At 43.8% G+C, this 17,622-nt stretch overlaps 1 protein-coding gene across 1 annotated transcript in view; it reads left to right on the plus strand.

The window, feature by feature from the left end:
* Positions 1 to 17,622, plus strand: part of MYO18B (myosin XVIIIB) — a 198,344-nt gene that overhangs the window by 124,618 nt on the left and 56,104 nt on the right. Inside the window, exons 35-39 of the mRNA XM_050924023.1 lie at positions 6,970 to 7,083; positions 7,616 to 7,732; positions 8,944 to 9,027; positions 10,697 to 10,834; positions 12,967 to 13,152. Of these exons, the coding sequence (XP_050779980.1) occupies positions 6,970 to 7,083; positions 7,616 to 7,732; positions 8,944 to 9,027; positions 10,697 to 10,834; positions 12,967 to 13,152 (639 nt within the window). The remainder of the gene's footprint in view (positions 1 to 6,969; positions 7,084 to 7,615; positions 7,733 to 8,943; positions 9,028 to 10,696; positions 10,835 to 12,966; positions 13,153 to 17,622) is intronic.

Here is a 17,622-nt window from a genome sequence, read left to right on the forward strand (position 1 = left end):
CCAGGCAAAAATGGAGATTGCTGACTGCAAGAGGGACTGAAATGTGCCACTTGACTCTTTATTTGTGCACAATTGTTGTACCATCCCTTCAAATAAATTGATTCAACATTACCCTGGCTGGAGGGGTTCTCATGTAGTAGATAAATATATCATATATAGCTGGTTAAACCCGGGATTCCTTCTAAATCCTTTAATTTAAGTGATGACATTTAAAACCACCAGTAAGTAAGAAAAGATGCAGTGATATTAAGGGCATGTAAGAAAACTGTATTTCTGAATGAAAGGGTTTTTAGTACAAAGAACACGCCTGCTAAACAATAAAGTAGCGACTGGGATTTATGGATTTATTGAGGGCGTAGGAAATGCAAATTTTTATATAAACTCTTTAACAAACTCCAGAGACTCACTCTGCAATTCAGAAGTAATGTCTGCACCCAGGATCAACTACAGACCATTGTTCATATTCTGATGGCCACTGGCAACTGACAGATAATTACATGAAGTACCTTGGAAATGTGAAAATACCTTTGGCTCCGTGGGAATACAAAGCACTGAGAAAGGAAGAGAAGAGTCCTGTGTAAGAATTCTATGGGGCATCCTCAGGCACAAACCAGGCACCTTTTAGCTTGACAGGATTATGTGACAAGTGTGCTGGACTGACAATGAAGACATCATGCTAACGTCCCACTGTGCCCAGCGAGAACCTTCAGCGTTCTCCAAATGGAATTGAGAGGGCCGAAGAGTTAACTAGTCGTCTACGTGAGCTACTTCAAACTTGCAAAGGACTTACCTTTGCTGAAGCAGCTGGAAGCTGGTTTTCTGATCAAAGCATCAAACCGGATATAGAAGGACTCTGTGGTGTCCACTTGGGGTGGAATGTTTGTGATGGATGGAGTTTTCTAAGTTCCATTCAGTGCTATGAAAGGAAGTTGGTCAGCAGAAGTTATGCAGACGCTGGGAAGAAGTGTGTCTACTAGAGTCAAGGGGTCCTTGCTATTCTGGACCAGAGAGGAAGAGCCAGACATAGCCATCTGCTCTAATACTGTCCATAGTGCAGTGGTTCCTGTCTTTTTTGTGCTGCTGAACTAGTTTTTACAGTGTACAGTCAGTAGCTCCCACCTCTCCTCCTACTGCCAGTAGAACTTGGGCTGTGCCAAACACCCCTCGCTCACTGCCAAGAGAACTTCACCCTCCAATGGGGGTCGACACTTGCAATACAGAACAGGAGGTGGCCAGTAATGATGCATCCTGGCCTCATTAAGATGAGGAAGGGAATCCCAGCGTAGCAGAAATCAAGAAAAATCCAGAAGTTCGAGTACTTGGGAGCCATTCTCATGAATGTGCAGAGACCTTTCTAGCAATGTCCTGCCGAATGCTTTTCTGCACTATTGATGAAGATACAGCCCTCCTGCCATAGCTGTTCTCTTACCATAGCTTTGCATCATGGCCCTTCTTCATCGATTGCCTTTATTTTAGGGGCTGGTGCCTGCCCTGGAGACTGATGTTCTTGAGAGAGAGTCTTGATACTGTGAATATTGACTCCTCAATGTGCTGACAACACTGCGAGGCAATGCATGTATTAAAACAGCCTCATGAGTACCCCTTTCCTCAGATTTCTAATGTCATGCATGACAAGGCTTTTGAAATCTAATAAATTCCACAATCAGCTCCACAGATCACTGGTAGAACAAAAACTTGGAACAAAAATGCAATATTTTAGCAAAACCTGCATAGTCTTGGAGTGTTGTTTGGTATCTTAATAAGTCTGAAGCATCCATTTTACACAGGTATTTAACAGATGGCTTAGCATAGCAACCTAATGTTATTCATCAGTTCATACATAATGCGTTTGTGACGGGAATTTCAATTTACTTTCCCCAAGTGGGAAAATTCCATTATGGAGAGAACAAGGGAGCTGGGTATTTAATGGGAGACAGTGGAGACAGTTGAGTTCAGATAGAATGAAATCTGTGTTCATAACCTGGATGAAGGATGGGGAGGAAGCCTTCTGGAGAATTTCTAACCTATTTAATTTGCCTGGGATTGAACACTTCCAGCAAATCAGAACCTATGAGGGCTGAAATGCCATTAGAAGCACCACTGCCTCCTTTAGGCGGGATAGTATGGCATGAGAAAGCGAGCCTGAACTATGGGACAAGAAGAGGTTGTGGAGGAAGAGCAATGAAGAAAAGCCAGGCCTCTGTGAAAGAGCAAGTTAGTAACAGCGAGCAGAAGACCAGGAAATACACCTCAGCAGCCCAGTTGCCAGCAAAGAGTAACACTGACATTATATGGGCCAGCAAATCATGCTGCCCAAGGCAATGTCTTGATTTATTTTTAATGCCATAAGAAAAATCAGGGACATTCACTATGTCTTCATGGAGTTTGAGGAGTTTCTCGTGGAAATCAGGGTGGCTTCATGAAAAGCACTGATGTGCATCTGTGAGCACTGAGATTGTGTTTGAACATTGCATGCTGTCACAGGGTTGAGCCATCTTCTGCCTGTGGGATCTTCCAGGGCACACCCAGCACTGCAGCAGGAATGGTTTGTCAGGAGCACAGGAGCAAATAAGACACACATACAGCATGATTTTAGAGAGAGAAGAAGAATGCCTCCTAAATCTACCATGCAATGTTTCTTCGCCATCCATAGGAACTTCAGGACTCCACACTGTCGCATCATCCCCTGTTCCCATCAGCTTGCTTTCCTGCACACTAAGAGACAGGGGAATAAAGCATGAAGTAGCAATGGTGTGTTTTGCACAGTACAGGCTAAGAGCTGTCATGGCGAGCTCCAGATGCAAAGCACAGGGGCAGGGAATGTAATACGCATGCAGCCATAGCACAGGAACTTGGTCTGCATCCAATGAGCGACCCCACATTCCGATGCTGGGTCACCCTTGGCACAATTTCAGATGTTTCTATTTTCTAAAGCAATTAGTGCTATACCCGAGGCATGCCGGTACTTCCATCCCTGAACTGAAACTTATTAGAATATGGAACCTCCTATTATGCCATGAATATGTTCTAACGATGTTAAAGGAACACCAGAAGGAATGGGCTGGGTACGCATTCAGTTGTGCAAAGGGGAGCCAAGCAGCTGTGAAAACGAATTCCTTTCAGAGAGCAGCATCTCTATGGCACAAACACAAGTACACAAAACCTGCCTTACTTTCATCCAGTCTTCTGATCTTTGATATTTTTTTTGGTAGTACAAATAGAAATTGAAATTTGAAATGAATGATGTTTAACTCCTTCTAGGATCCTTCACTTAGGTAATTTCAGTAATTTATTGCCCAAGCTGTATGCAAAATATAGACACTGTCCTGAGTTGTGAAGGAAAGGAAATTCACAGAGCCCCACTGTGAGACTACTTCAGCAATAACTCTCTGTAGACACGTGCTTGTACTGTTTCTAGACCACTAGACATTTCATCAAATTGGGCTGACTTTAGACCCGGGAATAGCATTTTAATAAGAGTTTCACAGGACTTGAACTGGTAAATGCCTTGGCCGCTCATTTCCCATTGTATTTCTAGCTGGAGAGAATCCCAAGGAAGTTTTTTTATTTTACTGTAATGATAAAGTTGTTATGGCTGTCAAGACTGCAAGAGCAATACCACCACCAAAATCTGGTGAACCATCTGGTCCCCTACTTGAAATGCCTCCTCAAAACCCACCTCTGCAGTGATGCCCACTAGAAATGCACCAATCAATGATGGCTCCAGGAGGCAGATAGGGAAAGCTGAGAGTTGTTATTGATTTTGCAGTAGGACTTGGTGCCCAGTCAAGGATCAGAGTTGCAAAGACACTCACTGCCCAAGAGAACTGTGAATCTAGGTGTGTGACAAGATGCCAGGCATAGATAAAACAGCAAACGGGATGTGTGGAGGGGAAGAAGATGGCTTTGTGCCACAAGCACACCTCTCTGCTCAGTTGCTTTTTTAAATAAAAACTATAGTTCAAAAATGCATATGTGTATGGAAATTTTACCCCTCTTCCCCACCCACCGTCTCTCACATGCCTTCTTACATTGCAGTCTCCTTGGGGTATGGACTGTGTCTTCCTAGGTCTTAATATAAAGAGTCATGGATCCTGATTGGGGTCTCTAGGCACCATTGCAATGTGTATCACAAAATTAACAATAATGTGGTGTCCCAAAAGGGAAAAGAGATGAAGCCTTTTTGATTTCTACGAGGAGAAAGCTCACTGGGTGATGGATGTGTAGCAGCATCATTAGAGAGATTAACACAACATTCTGGACACCTTTGGATTTGCTATGGTTTTAAGTAGTAGGAGACCAACCTTGTGTTTGCAAGTAGAAGAGCAGTTTTTTTTCAGATCGAAGGAGTTAGAAATAGGAGGAGAGGGATGCAATTAAGTGAATGAATATCAGGACAGTGAGTCCCCTCTGAGTGTGGAAATGGGGGTGGAATCTCAGCGCCTGGGACGCTGAAAACAAGACTGAACATGGCATTGAAGCGTTCAGAATGATGGCGGAAGGAACAGTCCTCCAGCAGGAGGCTGAACTGAATAAACTGATAAGTGAGTTTCATCATTAATTTCCTTTGCATCTCACAGGCAGTTTAAATCCAGGCCTGCAGAGTTTATGAATTACTGTGACACCCGGCTGCTGTGACCCGTCAAGCCATTTGCGTTCCTCAGATTCATTCTGAAAGCTCAGGGGTCTATTCAATCAACACTTCTCTGGCATAGGCAGATCTTAATGGTTTGACGTGGTATTTCTAGGGGCCCAATAGACATAATCAAGAAAAATACCAGAGTGTGTGAGTACTCTTCTGAATGCATTTCACATGCTGTGCAAATATCACATGGACTTGATCCCCTGGGAAGACAAGAAGCCGCTATGAAAATCATTATGTAGGATTGGTGCCATGAGTGCTCCCATACAGTGGAGTAGCACTTACTGACAATGCACTGCCGTTTCATCTCACTATGTTGCAGCATGTTAGAAATCACACTGGTGCTAGTTATATAAAAAGAATCTGAGACTTTAAGGGGAAGGAACAACAACTGACAATCAATTTCCTCTGAAGACTAGGCCCCAAGGACACAAATTATCTATTTCTGCCTTCAATCACTTTTCCAAGTGTGTCTCAATCACCCAGTATTATTGAGCAAAATGAACTGAGAAAAGCTGTAGTCCCAATACTTTATAATTCTCCTTTTTGTGTTAAAAGAAGAAAAAAATTAAACCATTTTTGTGTTTTGAAAAAATCAGGATGTTTGTCTTTCTTTAGCTATTATAAAAACATTGGCTCCTGGCACATGAGTTTTCATGCATTAAACGTGGTGGTGTTTCATCAGTACTAGAAAGAGGAAATGGCAAAGGAGCCTATATGTAGCAGGAAAAACAAGAGGGAAGTTCAGTAGGTGATGTTCTTATCTCTGAAGCAGTGTTGAAGCAAGGCCTCTGCATGACAACCGGGGAACATGGATATTGAGCCATCATCTTTTGAAGGAGAGCCAAACTGCTGCTGACATAAGAAATCCCATGGTATTTTTTACAATAATGTTGTGTTAATCTGTCTGAATAGGGCCATGACTACGCGTTTAATACATTCTGCCCTTCTACAGTTTCATCTGTGGTGTGAATTGAGACGTTATTTTTCTTCCCTTCCTTTCCTACGCTGTTGGGTGCTGGTATCATTCATTGTTCCTCGCTGCTGTGGTTCTGCCCACAATATCACATTTGTAGATGTGTTTTCATAAAACAGGTGCTAGGTTCTGACTGGATCGGTGGAAGGAGAGTGGGATCAAACAAGGATACACAGTAGCTTCCTCTTTGCTGCAGAAGACACATATGGTCATGCCAAACTTCACTTCCTGACAACTGAACTAAAACAATGAGCACATGTATGTGTGGACTGAGGGAGTGGGCTTTTCAAAAGCTCTCAGCATTGAACTAACTCTGCTGACATTGAAGTCAGCAGTAAAACTCCTACTGACTTCAAAGAAGCGGAGCTAAGTCAAAGATAACCTCCTTTGAAATGCAAGCCGGAGTGTGCTACTGACTGAACATGGCATTAGGATTTCTAAAAACATTTCCAGAAGAATCAGCCAATATCAGTGTCAACTGTTAGGATGAGCCAAGACAGAGAAAAGCAGCAATGGGTAGGAAGGTGCATGCAGCAGGAGACAATCTCTTAAGACACAAACTAAGCAAAGAAAGAAAGAAAGAAAGAACGAAAACCAGAACATAAAAGGTGACAGGGGAGCTAGACTTTACCCTTACTGTCCTGGGAGCTGGCCATGCACCCTGCACTGAACTGCAATTGTCTTTTGAAAGATTTTAGAATGACATTATGTCTTCCAGATGTCTGTAACACATTTAAGATCACTGTGGTTGTAATAGCTGGGCAATAAAAATCAAGAGCAAATTAGCATTTGTAAATGTGAACTTTCATGTGTATTTGCAAATGCAATTTACACTACATGAAAAGACAATTTGCATACTCCAAATCATGAATTGCTCTAATCACAAATTACATGTAATTCATATAATTTTGCAAATGAATGATCCCAGCTCTACCTTACTACACAACTGCAGAGACAGACAGTAGAATTTCAATATGAGGCACTTGCTTCACTGCTCAGCGAGATGGGGATCTATTTTAAGGATTTCTATTTATGAAGGGAATTGAATGACACCTGAAGCAAGTGGTACCGCTGAGAGACAGTAGCATTGCACATGTTATTCTGGAGTCTTATTTCATGGCACTATAACCAATAGAAAGGAGGTTTTTAGTGTAAAATAGAAACCAAATGCATCAAGAACCACATAAATTTTAAAAGGCCGAGTTACAACGTGTTCAATGAGTGAAAACGCTCTGGGAGTAGAATGTAAATAAACGTTGCTGTGCAGCAAAGAGGAAAGATCGATCAGTGAAATGACTTCTGGCTGTCAGTGTGATCTGATGTCATTATCCCTTTCCTCAATTCTCTGCAGTGGGAAGAGAGCAAAGCCCAATGTGCAGAGGCCCAGAAGTCCCAGAAGGCGCTGGCTCTGGAGCTGGAGAACCTGCACGTGGAGCTGGAGACGATCAGCAGGAACAAGAACCTGGTACGTGCCCTGAACAGCAGACATTATTGAAACCGCTTATTCCCCACCCAGCACCCCAGGGCACTATGGTGCTTTGTTGATAGTTTTACATGTTTTATGGACTTTATTATTGAGACTCTGAGACCCTCAGGGCTGGGATTTGCCGATGTCATTTGCTTATAAATTACTTTAAATTGTCCAACCTTTCAGGGGGAACCCAGCCCAGGGGCCTTTACTGTCTCCAGGGATATATAAAAGTGGCGCAAATTATCCAGAACACACAACATACCCTAAGCTGTCTGCAGAGATGTGGTGAACACCAATAAAGCCTTGTTTGCCTCTCCCTGCCAACATTAGAAGTGCACGGACTTTCAAAATTTGAGTAGAAATGGAAAAGGCCTTTAGTGAAGTGCCACCACTGAACACAGCACGTCTGCATGTGAGGCAGAGAATTACAGCCCTGAAAACCCACCACTACCACCGGCTGTACTTGGAACTTGTCGGCACCCTACTGTAATCTCTGAGTGAGCAGCACCCTGTTTGTCCTCCGCAGGTTGATGAGCACCTATATCAGCTGCAGCACGAGAAAGCTGATCTCCTGAAACGCATTGATGAGGACCAGGAGGATCTGAACGAACTTATGACAAAGCACAAGGCTCTGATTGCACAGGTAAAGAGTGTGATGAGGAGGAAATACACACAGGCACACGGAGTGAAAAGGGGGTTGCTAGAAAGATATCCAGAGGGCATCATGGCTTCACACCCCAGGGAATCGCACAGACATATTGCTAAGACTTTTCAGACAATTAATTCTAATAATTCTAATGAGCAGCTTGAGCATGCGTACCCAGATACACGCACACGGAGAGTCAGTCCAATATGGTTTGCACCAGCTAGTTTATTACTCTCCTGAAATCATGTTTTTTAGTAAAAATGGCAGCTAGGGATCCTTTATCAAGTGTTAACCCTTGGATGTCTATGCAAGTAATCAAAGTAACACCTCAAGTCCATCCACAAAAGTTGCTGCTTAGAAGAACAAACTGGCTTGGAGTTTGTTGGTCATGAATTTATGACTTTTTTCCCTTGAAAAATGTCAACCAAAATGAAAAAATTCAGGTTTCCATTGAAAACCTCAACACTGATGTTTTTTCTCCAGGTTTCAGTGGCCAAACTGCAAAGTTGTTTAAAACTGAAAAAGTTTAAAACTGAAAAGGTTGTTTTCCATTTTCACTGGAAATTGTATGATTTTCACTGAAAAAATTTATTGGAAAAATTTCCATTTAAAAAAAATTGCAGAAAAAAGTTTCAAAGAAAAATATTGACAAGCTGTGTTTGGAGGTCCTTTGTGAGGTCCTCAGCCTTTGACCAGGGAGAGATTGGAAGAGGACATTGATGTGTTGAAGGTACTGGCTATGTGCTGGGAGTGTATATGGATTTTATTTGAATAGCTTAAACATATTGCGACAGCACCAGAGATCTGACCTGTCTCAGCATAGAAGAGACCAGAGACTTCAAAGATATAGAAAGGACCCCATTTGGCCAGAGGTCCAGTATTTTCCAGAAATTTCCTGGACTGTGAAAGGTCCATAGTAGTTTTGCGAGAGGAACAAGACTAAGGACTTACAGAATCAGCATTTGGGGATGACCCCGGTGTTGTTATTGCTGATCAGCTCTGCAGAGAGCTATCCCCAGAAGCTGAGAAATCGGGTGAGGTCAGTAGATTTATGCTTGCTTAATTCAGGACAGGAGCAGCTGCCCATTCAGATGTACTAAAAATAGCCTTTCCCTTGCCAGTCTTCAAAACAGAATTTCCTTGTGCATTTCCAGTTCTGCTCCAAGTTCTTTGTTTTGTTGCTATTGCTGGGGTTTCTGTTTTCACAGTCTGCGGTGGACATTACTCAGATTCGAGAGTTACAGACACAGCTGGAGGAAGTGAAGAAAGAGAAACAAAGTCTTCAAGAGAAAGTAAGTCCTCCCCCTTCCCCTTAAGACTTGAAATATCTGGCAATAAGGTACGTCTGCCCAGTCACTAACTCAAACCTGGAGCAGACAGGCAATGAAGGGCTTCAAGAATCACTCTGTCCTTTGGCATCTCATTGCCAATCCCTTTATTGCCCGTAGATCACAGGACTTATTGAGTATCAGAGGATAGCCAAGTTAGTCTGTATCCACAAAAACTTAGTGAGATACTCAGATCCCCTGGAATACTCCCATACAGACATGTATAAGCATCCACTGAAGTTCTGAATGTCAGTACTGAAATATAAGCTTTATGGTGAGCTCATGTCCTGGGGGTGAATTCAAGTGAAATGTTTACGTGTTTATTGTCAGGAAATATCTTCTCTTTACGATACCACGGTCCCACTCCTCTAAGAGCAATAAAACACGCACACATGTAAAATCCTCCTTTTAACTGCTATAAACACTGCTCAGTATCGACTTTCCTCAGGGCAAAGCTGGGAAACTGGGTCAAACTGCATGTTCAGGAAATCTATGGAAACCTGCTGGTGAACTTTCTTTGTGACTGGGGAAAGTTCACACTTAAAAGGTTCTTTGAGAGCTGGAGAATTTACTGCTCATTCTCTTTGCTGTTGCAATTTCTTGAATTGTGATGTTCTCTGTGCAAGACCACAAGCCAGCCTCATGCTGTGCACCACACCAGGGACAGAGGGAATATACCTCCTTTCACAACCTGAATTGGGAACTGTTTTCCTTGTTCATGGCACCCTGGCTCCAGGCCTGTAAAGTGTATCTTTAATATTAAGCACTCAAGGAGTTCCACTGACCGCGTGCTTTGCTATCCCAGGCACCAGGAGTCGGCCTCACTCACTGTGAGACAGTGTGGAGGGTTTGACAGACAGTTTGGAGAAAATAAGAAATACTTCCCTTGTCTGGGCCAAAAATAAATTTTGAACCAAACTTTGACTGAGATTTGAAAAGGGCTGGTTAATTTTTCCCCTCATTGTTTCTGAGCCTTGGTCTAATCTTCCTTCCAAGGCTGCCTCCGGAGTTCCAGGTGCCAGCCAAAATCCTGCCCTGGGACAAAGTGCACAATTTCACACATACACCGTCCTCAAAAGATTTTAGAGGAAACTTCCCCACCCAATGGGGTGAAAAATTGCTAACATTTTTCTGTTTGTAAAACCACAGAATGTAATGAATTGTTTGCACAGTCTTCACACAAACAATACCATAGGAAGCTTGGGAGTATGGCTGCCACCTCTGAGGCACAAAAAAGTGGGACATCAGGTATAATCCTGAGCCCATAAAACTAGACAGTTGGCAGTGTGTAGTGAGCGCCCTTACAGGTTTCCCAGCTCAGTTACCTCAAAAAAGTGATGTTCCTGGGAAAACCTGGGCAGATGCCAACCTCCCTTGGGCAGCAGAATCTTTCTGTACAGCACGGCACCTAAATGCAGCCATTGCACTTCCAGTGTGCTTTGAGGCGGTACCGCTGAAATCTCTCTATTCCCAACGGATTTGGTGCCTCCATGAGAAGTCCATAGCGCTGAGCGGAATTAATAAAAGAGGGCTGAAAGGGGCTGAGGAGTGTTTGAGCTGGTTCTGACATTTCCAGCCAAAAGCCTGATGAAGCATGACCCCCGTCTTTCCCCCACCCTTTTCTCTAAAATAGCTGCAGGCAGCTCAGGCCCGGATTGCGTACGTGGAGCAGTCGATGGTCGAACGCTCAATCGTCAGTCGACAGGAAGCGCTGATCTGCGATCTGGAGAACAAGCTGGAGTTTCAGAGTGTGCAGATCAAGCGGTTTGAGGTACGGCATATTTCTTAGCCTCTTTGCCTCTAACACACAAAGGGAAAATCTCTGTGAAAAAAGTGGCTGCCTCTGGGACAGGCATGTGCACTGGCAATGCCTCCTCCCATCCCTTTCATGCAGTGTCAACCATCCTGTCCTGGCGATAGATTGGCCTGCATCGTGGCGTGCTCCAAAGCAATGCAGCTAGTTCAGGTGTGGAGGGAAGAGACCAAGTGGCTCACAGCGCAGTGCAAACCAGTAGGACAAAAGGCTGTAGAAATGAGAGCAGACTCCTAGTCTTATGAAAGTTGCCCTGGGATCTTTCCTACCCAGAGCAGAGAGCAGCTCGTGTGGTCACATCTGTAATGCCCCCAACACATGGAACTGTTTGCATTGCCCTTGGAAAGATGACAGGCCGAGTCAGCTCAGGCCTCTATTTTGGAATCTGTGGCTCTGACCAGTCTGTGTATTTCATACCAGTGAGGTTAATTATTCCTGCTTTATTTTATTGCTGTATTTACTGCAAGCCAGCAGCGTGCTCAGTGCTATAAAAACATGGAAGGAATACGGCCTCTGCCTCAAAGTGTATAGCAATATATTTATTTACTACTCAGCACGTTGATCAAAGTGCCTTTCAGACAGTGTCACAGGGCTTTGTGGCAGAGTCCAAAATCCAGCACGTTAAAATCAGTCAAGGTATGGTAGGTCCATCAGTATAATCTAGAACAACCTCAACGCTTAAACCCTGGCCTATATTCGTTTATGCTCATTTCCTTTCATGTCATGAGATAACATATAAATACCCATCCCCACCCCCACCCCACTTACCTGTGACTAATTGAGGGGAGGGCAAGAAAATGTAGTAGGGTCACTTCGCAATGATGGCGACATAGACAGCCTGGAGCAGCTGAGCGCGGCCCAGCAGGAGAGCAGTCCCTAGAGAAAAGGCATTTCAGAGTTACCCAGGCTGCACTGGTGGCTCTTTATTTCCCTCATGCGGTTTAACCCTTTGTGTCTGTGAACCCCAAAGCTCATTCTCTGGCAGCCTCCTGTGAGGTCATTGCCATTGCCCTTGGTGCGGCTCACCTGCCATCACCCCCTCTTTGATCCCATCCGTCCTCTGACACCAAAGCTGAGATACAGACACCAAGAGGCCTTGGGAAATGCCAGGCCACTTCCACATCGGAGCCTCTCTGCTCACATTGCCACAAGCCTTGCTTTCATCCTTCCTTCAGTTTCTGTCTATCTAATCCAGTCCATCAGCTGCTCTGTGGTGAGATCTAGCTAGGACAGGCTCTGTGACCTGCACTCCATTGGGAGTTCCTGGAGTGACTCTGCAGAGATCATGCCTTCTGTCACGCCGTGTTTGCCAGTTATGCTGAGCAGTGCCAGCCTTCAGTTAGACCTGTCGAGGATGCTGTGATTGATCCTGGAGCTGAAGGCTGGGAATGTTAATGTGAGCTGTTGTTTTAAATGAAGGATAGCTGAGAGATCAAAATATTTGTACAGTACCATGTGTTTGTCTCAGTCTGGTGAGTTCTAATGTGTCTGCCTTAAACATGGGGAAAGGGAAATATACCAGCAGGATGGGAAAGGAGAGAGGAAATGTGATGCAATGCAGCGCTTGCCTCACAAATTGTTTCCCTGCTCTAGGTGATGGGTAATGAATGATGGGACACAGAAGGGCCACTGTGTGCCACTACTGTATCCACTGCATTCCACACAGTGATTGCAATGTGATTGGAGCACTGCCGAAGCTCATGGGGGGGTCTTAAAACTACCCCAGTAAGTGCAATGGGCTATGCAATGAAATTAAAGAGCCATCGTTTTAAAGGCCACCCAAGGAAACAGTGCTTTCTGGAGTTCACAGTCAGCCTGTATGGAATTCATTGCATCACAGGGCCACTAGAAAAAAACCAGCTGCTTAATATCAGGACCATTGTGAGCATTTGCGGCAATGTTTGATACAATAATAAGTATATATAAACTTCATGCTTCAAGGCATCAGCTGACCTTCTGTAGGGATCAGGAAGGGAGAGCATTCCTCCAAGTACATCACTATAAAAGACTAAAGAATGGGGGGAAAACTCTTTGTAATCTTTTATTTAAGAAAACCCCTTTGCCTTTTGTACCCCTCCCTATCACTCCAGATGCTTGTCCTTCGGTTGCGAGACAGTGTAATAAAGATGGGTGAGGAATTGGAGAAGGCCGCAGAGTCGGAGGCTCGAGAGAAGGAGAACACCAAGTATTACCAGATGCGCATGGAGGAGATGAAAGCAGATATGAATGAGCTAGTGCAGAGAGAGCTGGAAGCCAGTCGCAGGCGTATGGAGCTGGTAAGAAGAGGATTCGGCTATCATATAAGAGAGGGTATTGCCTTGTGTCAGATGCCAATGGACTCTCCTTGGCTGGGGTGCTGGGAAAGGCACATTGCGGCATCAGTAGCTCTTTACGCCTCATGGATATGGCCCGTTTTTTTTCAGATAATCAAGTGTGGTTACCACTTGAGCAGCTCTGTATTGTTCTGCGATATCCATCACTCGGGTGCTTAGATACGTGACTGGATTTATTCTGGAGTTGTGTTGCCTTTTAGTGGTTAGTTAGAACATAATTGCCAGAGTGCGTGTACGGTCTGGTGCATGGGAAGCAGAGACAAGTCTGAGCTGCCATGGCACATGCAGGTTTAATTCGTCCTGCTCTACATCTTGGGGCCTTCTAGATATAAATAATATATATAGAAATAAACCAGTTTCTATCCAGCAGTCTTTCACCTGGGCGATGCTGTTACTGCGCTATGACATCTAAGAGTTGGTACATATCATAACAACATACACTGGTGGGATGCTGTGATGCTGGAAAATAAATTATGTCCTGAGTTGTGCTAACTAATTGGCCTAATCTAGCCAGTTTGCTCTTGGTCCTAGCATGCTGGGAGGGTCCTGTAGAGTTTGCAACACCCATTGCTGTCTGTTGCACACAATTTTAATTTGGAAGCTTCCCAATAACCTGCGGATTGGCCCAAGGGTCCTGGAACAACAGGTAATTTTCTGCTTGATGTTCTGTGCACTCGATAGTTCGAGATAGGTCTAACCAATTTATTGTTAGATCTGGCCCTGAAGCAGGGTAAGTAATGTTTTACGGGCCACCTCCTCCCACTGCTTGTCCTGGATTTCTCTAATGTCAGCCACATCAGGTTTGGTTTTGACAAGCAGAGCACTGCGAGCAATCAGTGCAGCTCTCTGGTGGTGCTGTATATGGCTTTCCCTCCTCTCTCATCCCCAAATCATTTAGCTGAGCCTGTTATTCTAGCTCTCTAGCATCCCACTCTTCATGTAGCTTTGGCTGTGCAGCTAGGCGGTCCCGGTAGTGATTGGTTTTATTAAATAAAGGAATTGCTTTGCCTCCTCATCTCCAATAAATACTGAGAACTTTAGCCAGCTGAGAGCTAGTTGGGAATTTTCCAACAACACAGGGGTTTTTCAGACAACGCTGATTTGCCAAAGCCAAAATGTTTTGTGGAAATGTTCAGTTTTGATGAACTTTCATTGACTCACAGGCAGGATTCCAGGTGGGCTACTAGGTTCTGCAGCTCCAGAGCATCCTTGCTGTGCAGACTGGGGCCTGCTGGCCTGAGAGTCTGCATGCCCTGGGATACTCTGTGTGGCAGAGCTGTCCTGAGGCCAAGGGCTCTGGGAGCCCCAGCATCTGCTGACTGAAATTGATAATGATTCTTGTCTGTTTCCCAGCTGCCAGTGGTGAAACTGATCAGAATCCAGACAATCTCCATCAGCAGCTGCCGGGGCCCAGGGAACACATTTTGTTTCAGAAACGCTATGTATTGGTGTTTCCAAAATGAAAAGTTTTCAGAATTTCATGTTCCCAGGAAATTTTTTATAAATGTGGTTTATTGGACGAGGACTGAGAAATGGGAGGAGCAGCCTTAGGCCAGCATATGCCCTTGGTCATCCACCAGGCAGAGGAGCTGACCATAGTTGTGTTTCTGCTCTTACCCTGGAGATCCTGAACGTTCGTGTGTTTGCAGTATCATAGAGGATGTTTTTCTGTGTTAATTTTCAAGGGAAGGGGTGGATTTGGGGGATGTTACTTCACAAGTGATTATTATTGATGTAATATTTGATAACAGGCTTTCAGTAATAGGGTATATCTTGTTGCGTGGTGTGACTTGTTGACTTGTTGCGTGGTGTTCCCTTCTCCTCCATGCAAGGGGAGGATGCTCTCTCTTCTCATCCCTTCTCCCATTCATAATTGTGCACCCCACATACTCTCCTGATCCTCACTGCATAGCACCCCTGGCAACCAGAGCAATTGCTACATAGAAGAGTAGAGCTCCATTCATCACTCTTCCAGCTTGTTTTCTGTTGTAACATGGGGTTACAATATGGAAAAGGTTGCAAACCACTGATCCAGAATGATCAATAGTAAACTCTTCTATATTCCTCCTTCTCCATCTCGTGATGTTGAACAGAGACACAACTAGGAGCATCCACAATGGCCAGTGTGTCTTGATGCATTGAGAGAGGAAGGGAAAAATTTGAATGGAAAGAGACTTAACTCATGTCATTAGTTTCCCTTTGCATCCATTCATCAGAACTGTACAGCCCGCAAAAGAGAGGACTTTCTCCATCCAAGTAGCACATTAATCAGTTGTGATGAACAATTTACCTGCTCTAAATATACAAAACCCAGGAAAAGGTGTTTTAGTCTGAGTGATTTTTGTTGCAGGAGGTTCAAACAAACTTTGTCTTAGATATGTTTGTATGCAAATGTAGTATAGATGGCCAGAAAATTCTGTCTAGAAAGGACCCAGTCTCCCCCAGGAATGAAAGGAAATCTATGAAATGTTCCGATCAATTCCTTAATTCCATCTGAACCAGCTCTAGGCTGCACTCACAATTAAAGAGCATTGGATACTTGGCTAATTCCAAGAATGTGTATTTACCATTTTTGCAGACTCTAGTGGTTTAGTTAATTCAGAAGGGCATTCAGTAGAAATGCATCATTGTTGAAACCTTGGATGTTTTCTTTTAGAAGAGTGCACAGATTTTGTTAATTGCATTTGGAAAATAGAAGTGTAAACATAAACAAAGAATTTTTGAATGCTTCATTGAGACATTTATGGGGTTGATGTAACACAACACCTGATACTTCAATTTCTCGGACTAGGGTTTTGAAAAACCTAAGGTATCGGAGAGAATCCTAGTTTAGTTGTCTACCTGAGGCAACACAAAAAATCCCGTAAAAATAACAGAGCCATACGCAAAGGCTAAAAGATACGTAAGTTGATTCAAATTTACCCAGATACCAAGGTATCTGAGTTTGTCTGAAATCTGCTGCCCAAATGCATGAGCCTAATGGAAAGCAGTTAAGGAACACTGCTGTGCTAGGAGGTAAGGCCCTTCAGAAAACATTCAGGCACATCCAATGCCCATTGTCCAGACTTGTGAGATGAGCCCAAAAAAAAATCTCTTCATCCAGTGAAGGTGGGGATGGACCATTGTGTGTGGAGGGGTTGAATAAAGACCTTCTAGTGAGTTATGATGGAATCCAGTGAGTATTTTGAGTAAACACTGATTCCCTGAGAGCCAGAGGCTTTATCACAGCAGAGTCTAATATTCCCTGAAAGCGAAGGCATTCTTTAGGACTATGTGTACTTTTAATAACGTTTAAATAAAACATTGCAGGAGAGCTGTGATCTCAGTGCCCAGCCATGCTTGTCAACTGGTGGTGAGAACATAAATAGTTAATAGACAGCAACTTATGGCTCTGCTCCTGTTAAATCCAACGTAAATTATAACTACTGCATGAATTATTCGCTTAACAGTACTTAAGCCCTAGTCTGCATCTACCAAAATAAATAAATAAATGAAATAAACACAATTCTTCCTTTGTCCTATGTGGGGTGTGACCCCTCATTCCACTAAGTGAATTGGAGAAATGGATGGAAGAGACTTATTTATTGTGCAAGTGGATTTTCAAAGTTCAGTGTTCCTTCTAAGAGTGCTAAAAATTGCATTTGCAATGCTCAGATATGTGTGAATACATCAAATGCCAATAGGTCACGTCTAGCAGTGATGAAGCCGTATGAAAATTTATATCTAAAGGGAAATTGTTTTCCACCATTCCACTAACTTAAATCAGTGGCAAACTTGCCCAAACTCACTGTTTCCTCATGGAGATTTTTTGTAAAAGGTCTGCACAGTGGAATAAAAATAATGCTGTGTGCCAGGAGTGCGGGCTGGGAACGTGCTGCTTTATTCCAGCTGCCTCATAAAAAAACAAAATCAAATTGAATGTGCTGGGGGTGCGGGAGGGGGGATGGCTCCCACTGACAAAGAGGAAGTAGGGAGGCGTGGAACATAGATTCATCCCCTAATACTTTGGGTAATCCAGGTATCCCTATGGTGACCACTTTACTACAGAGTTCAGGTTGGTATCAGTGCCCTCAGTACTGACTTGTTCTTAGTGGAGATACTACCTTGGCCTCTGAGCTGGTCTGAAGGGCTGGAATTTCAGTCTGAATCCACAGGCTTTTGGTGAGTGACTCAAACCTGGACATTTGGTGGATAGGAGCATCCAGGTTCCTATTCCATTATCCATTGTGGAAAATTCTGACAAGGCACAATTGTTGACCCCAAGGCAAAGGGCCAGGAACTATAACATTTACTTTGCTTTATTAATCCTCCACACAAGAGGGCCTTATTTACAAGAGCCCACTCCGATGTTAGTTAGTTTTTCGGTGCTTGCTTCCTTGTGAAGTGAGTAGCGTGTGCTCAGAGGCATCTTGC

Source organism: Gopherus flavomarginatus, chromosome 15, assembly GCF_025201925.1.
Source record: "Gopherus flavomarginatus isolate rGopFla2 chromosome 15, rGopFla2.mat.asm, whole genome shotgun sequence".
NCBI lineage: Eukaryota > Metazoa > Chordata > Testudines > Testudinidae > Gopherus > Gopherus flavomarginatus.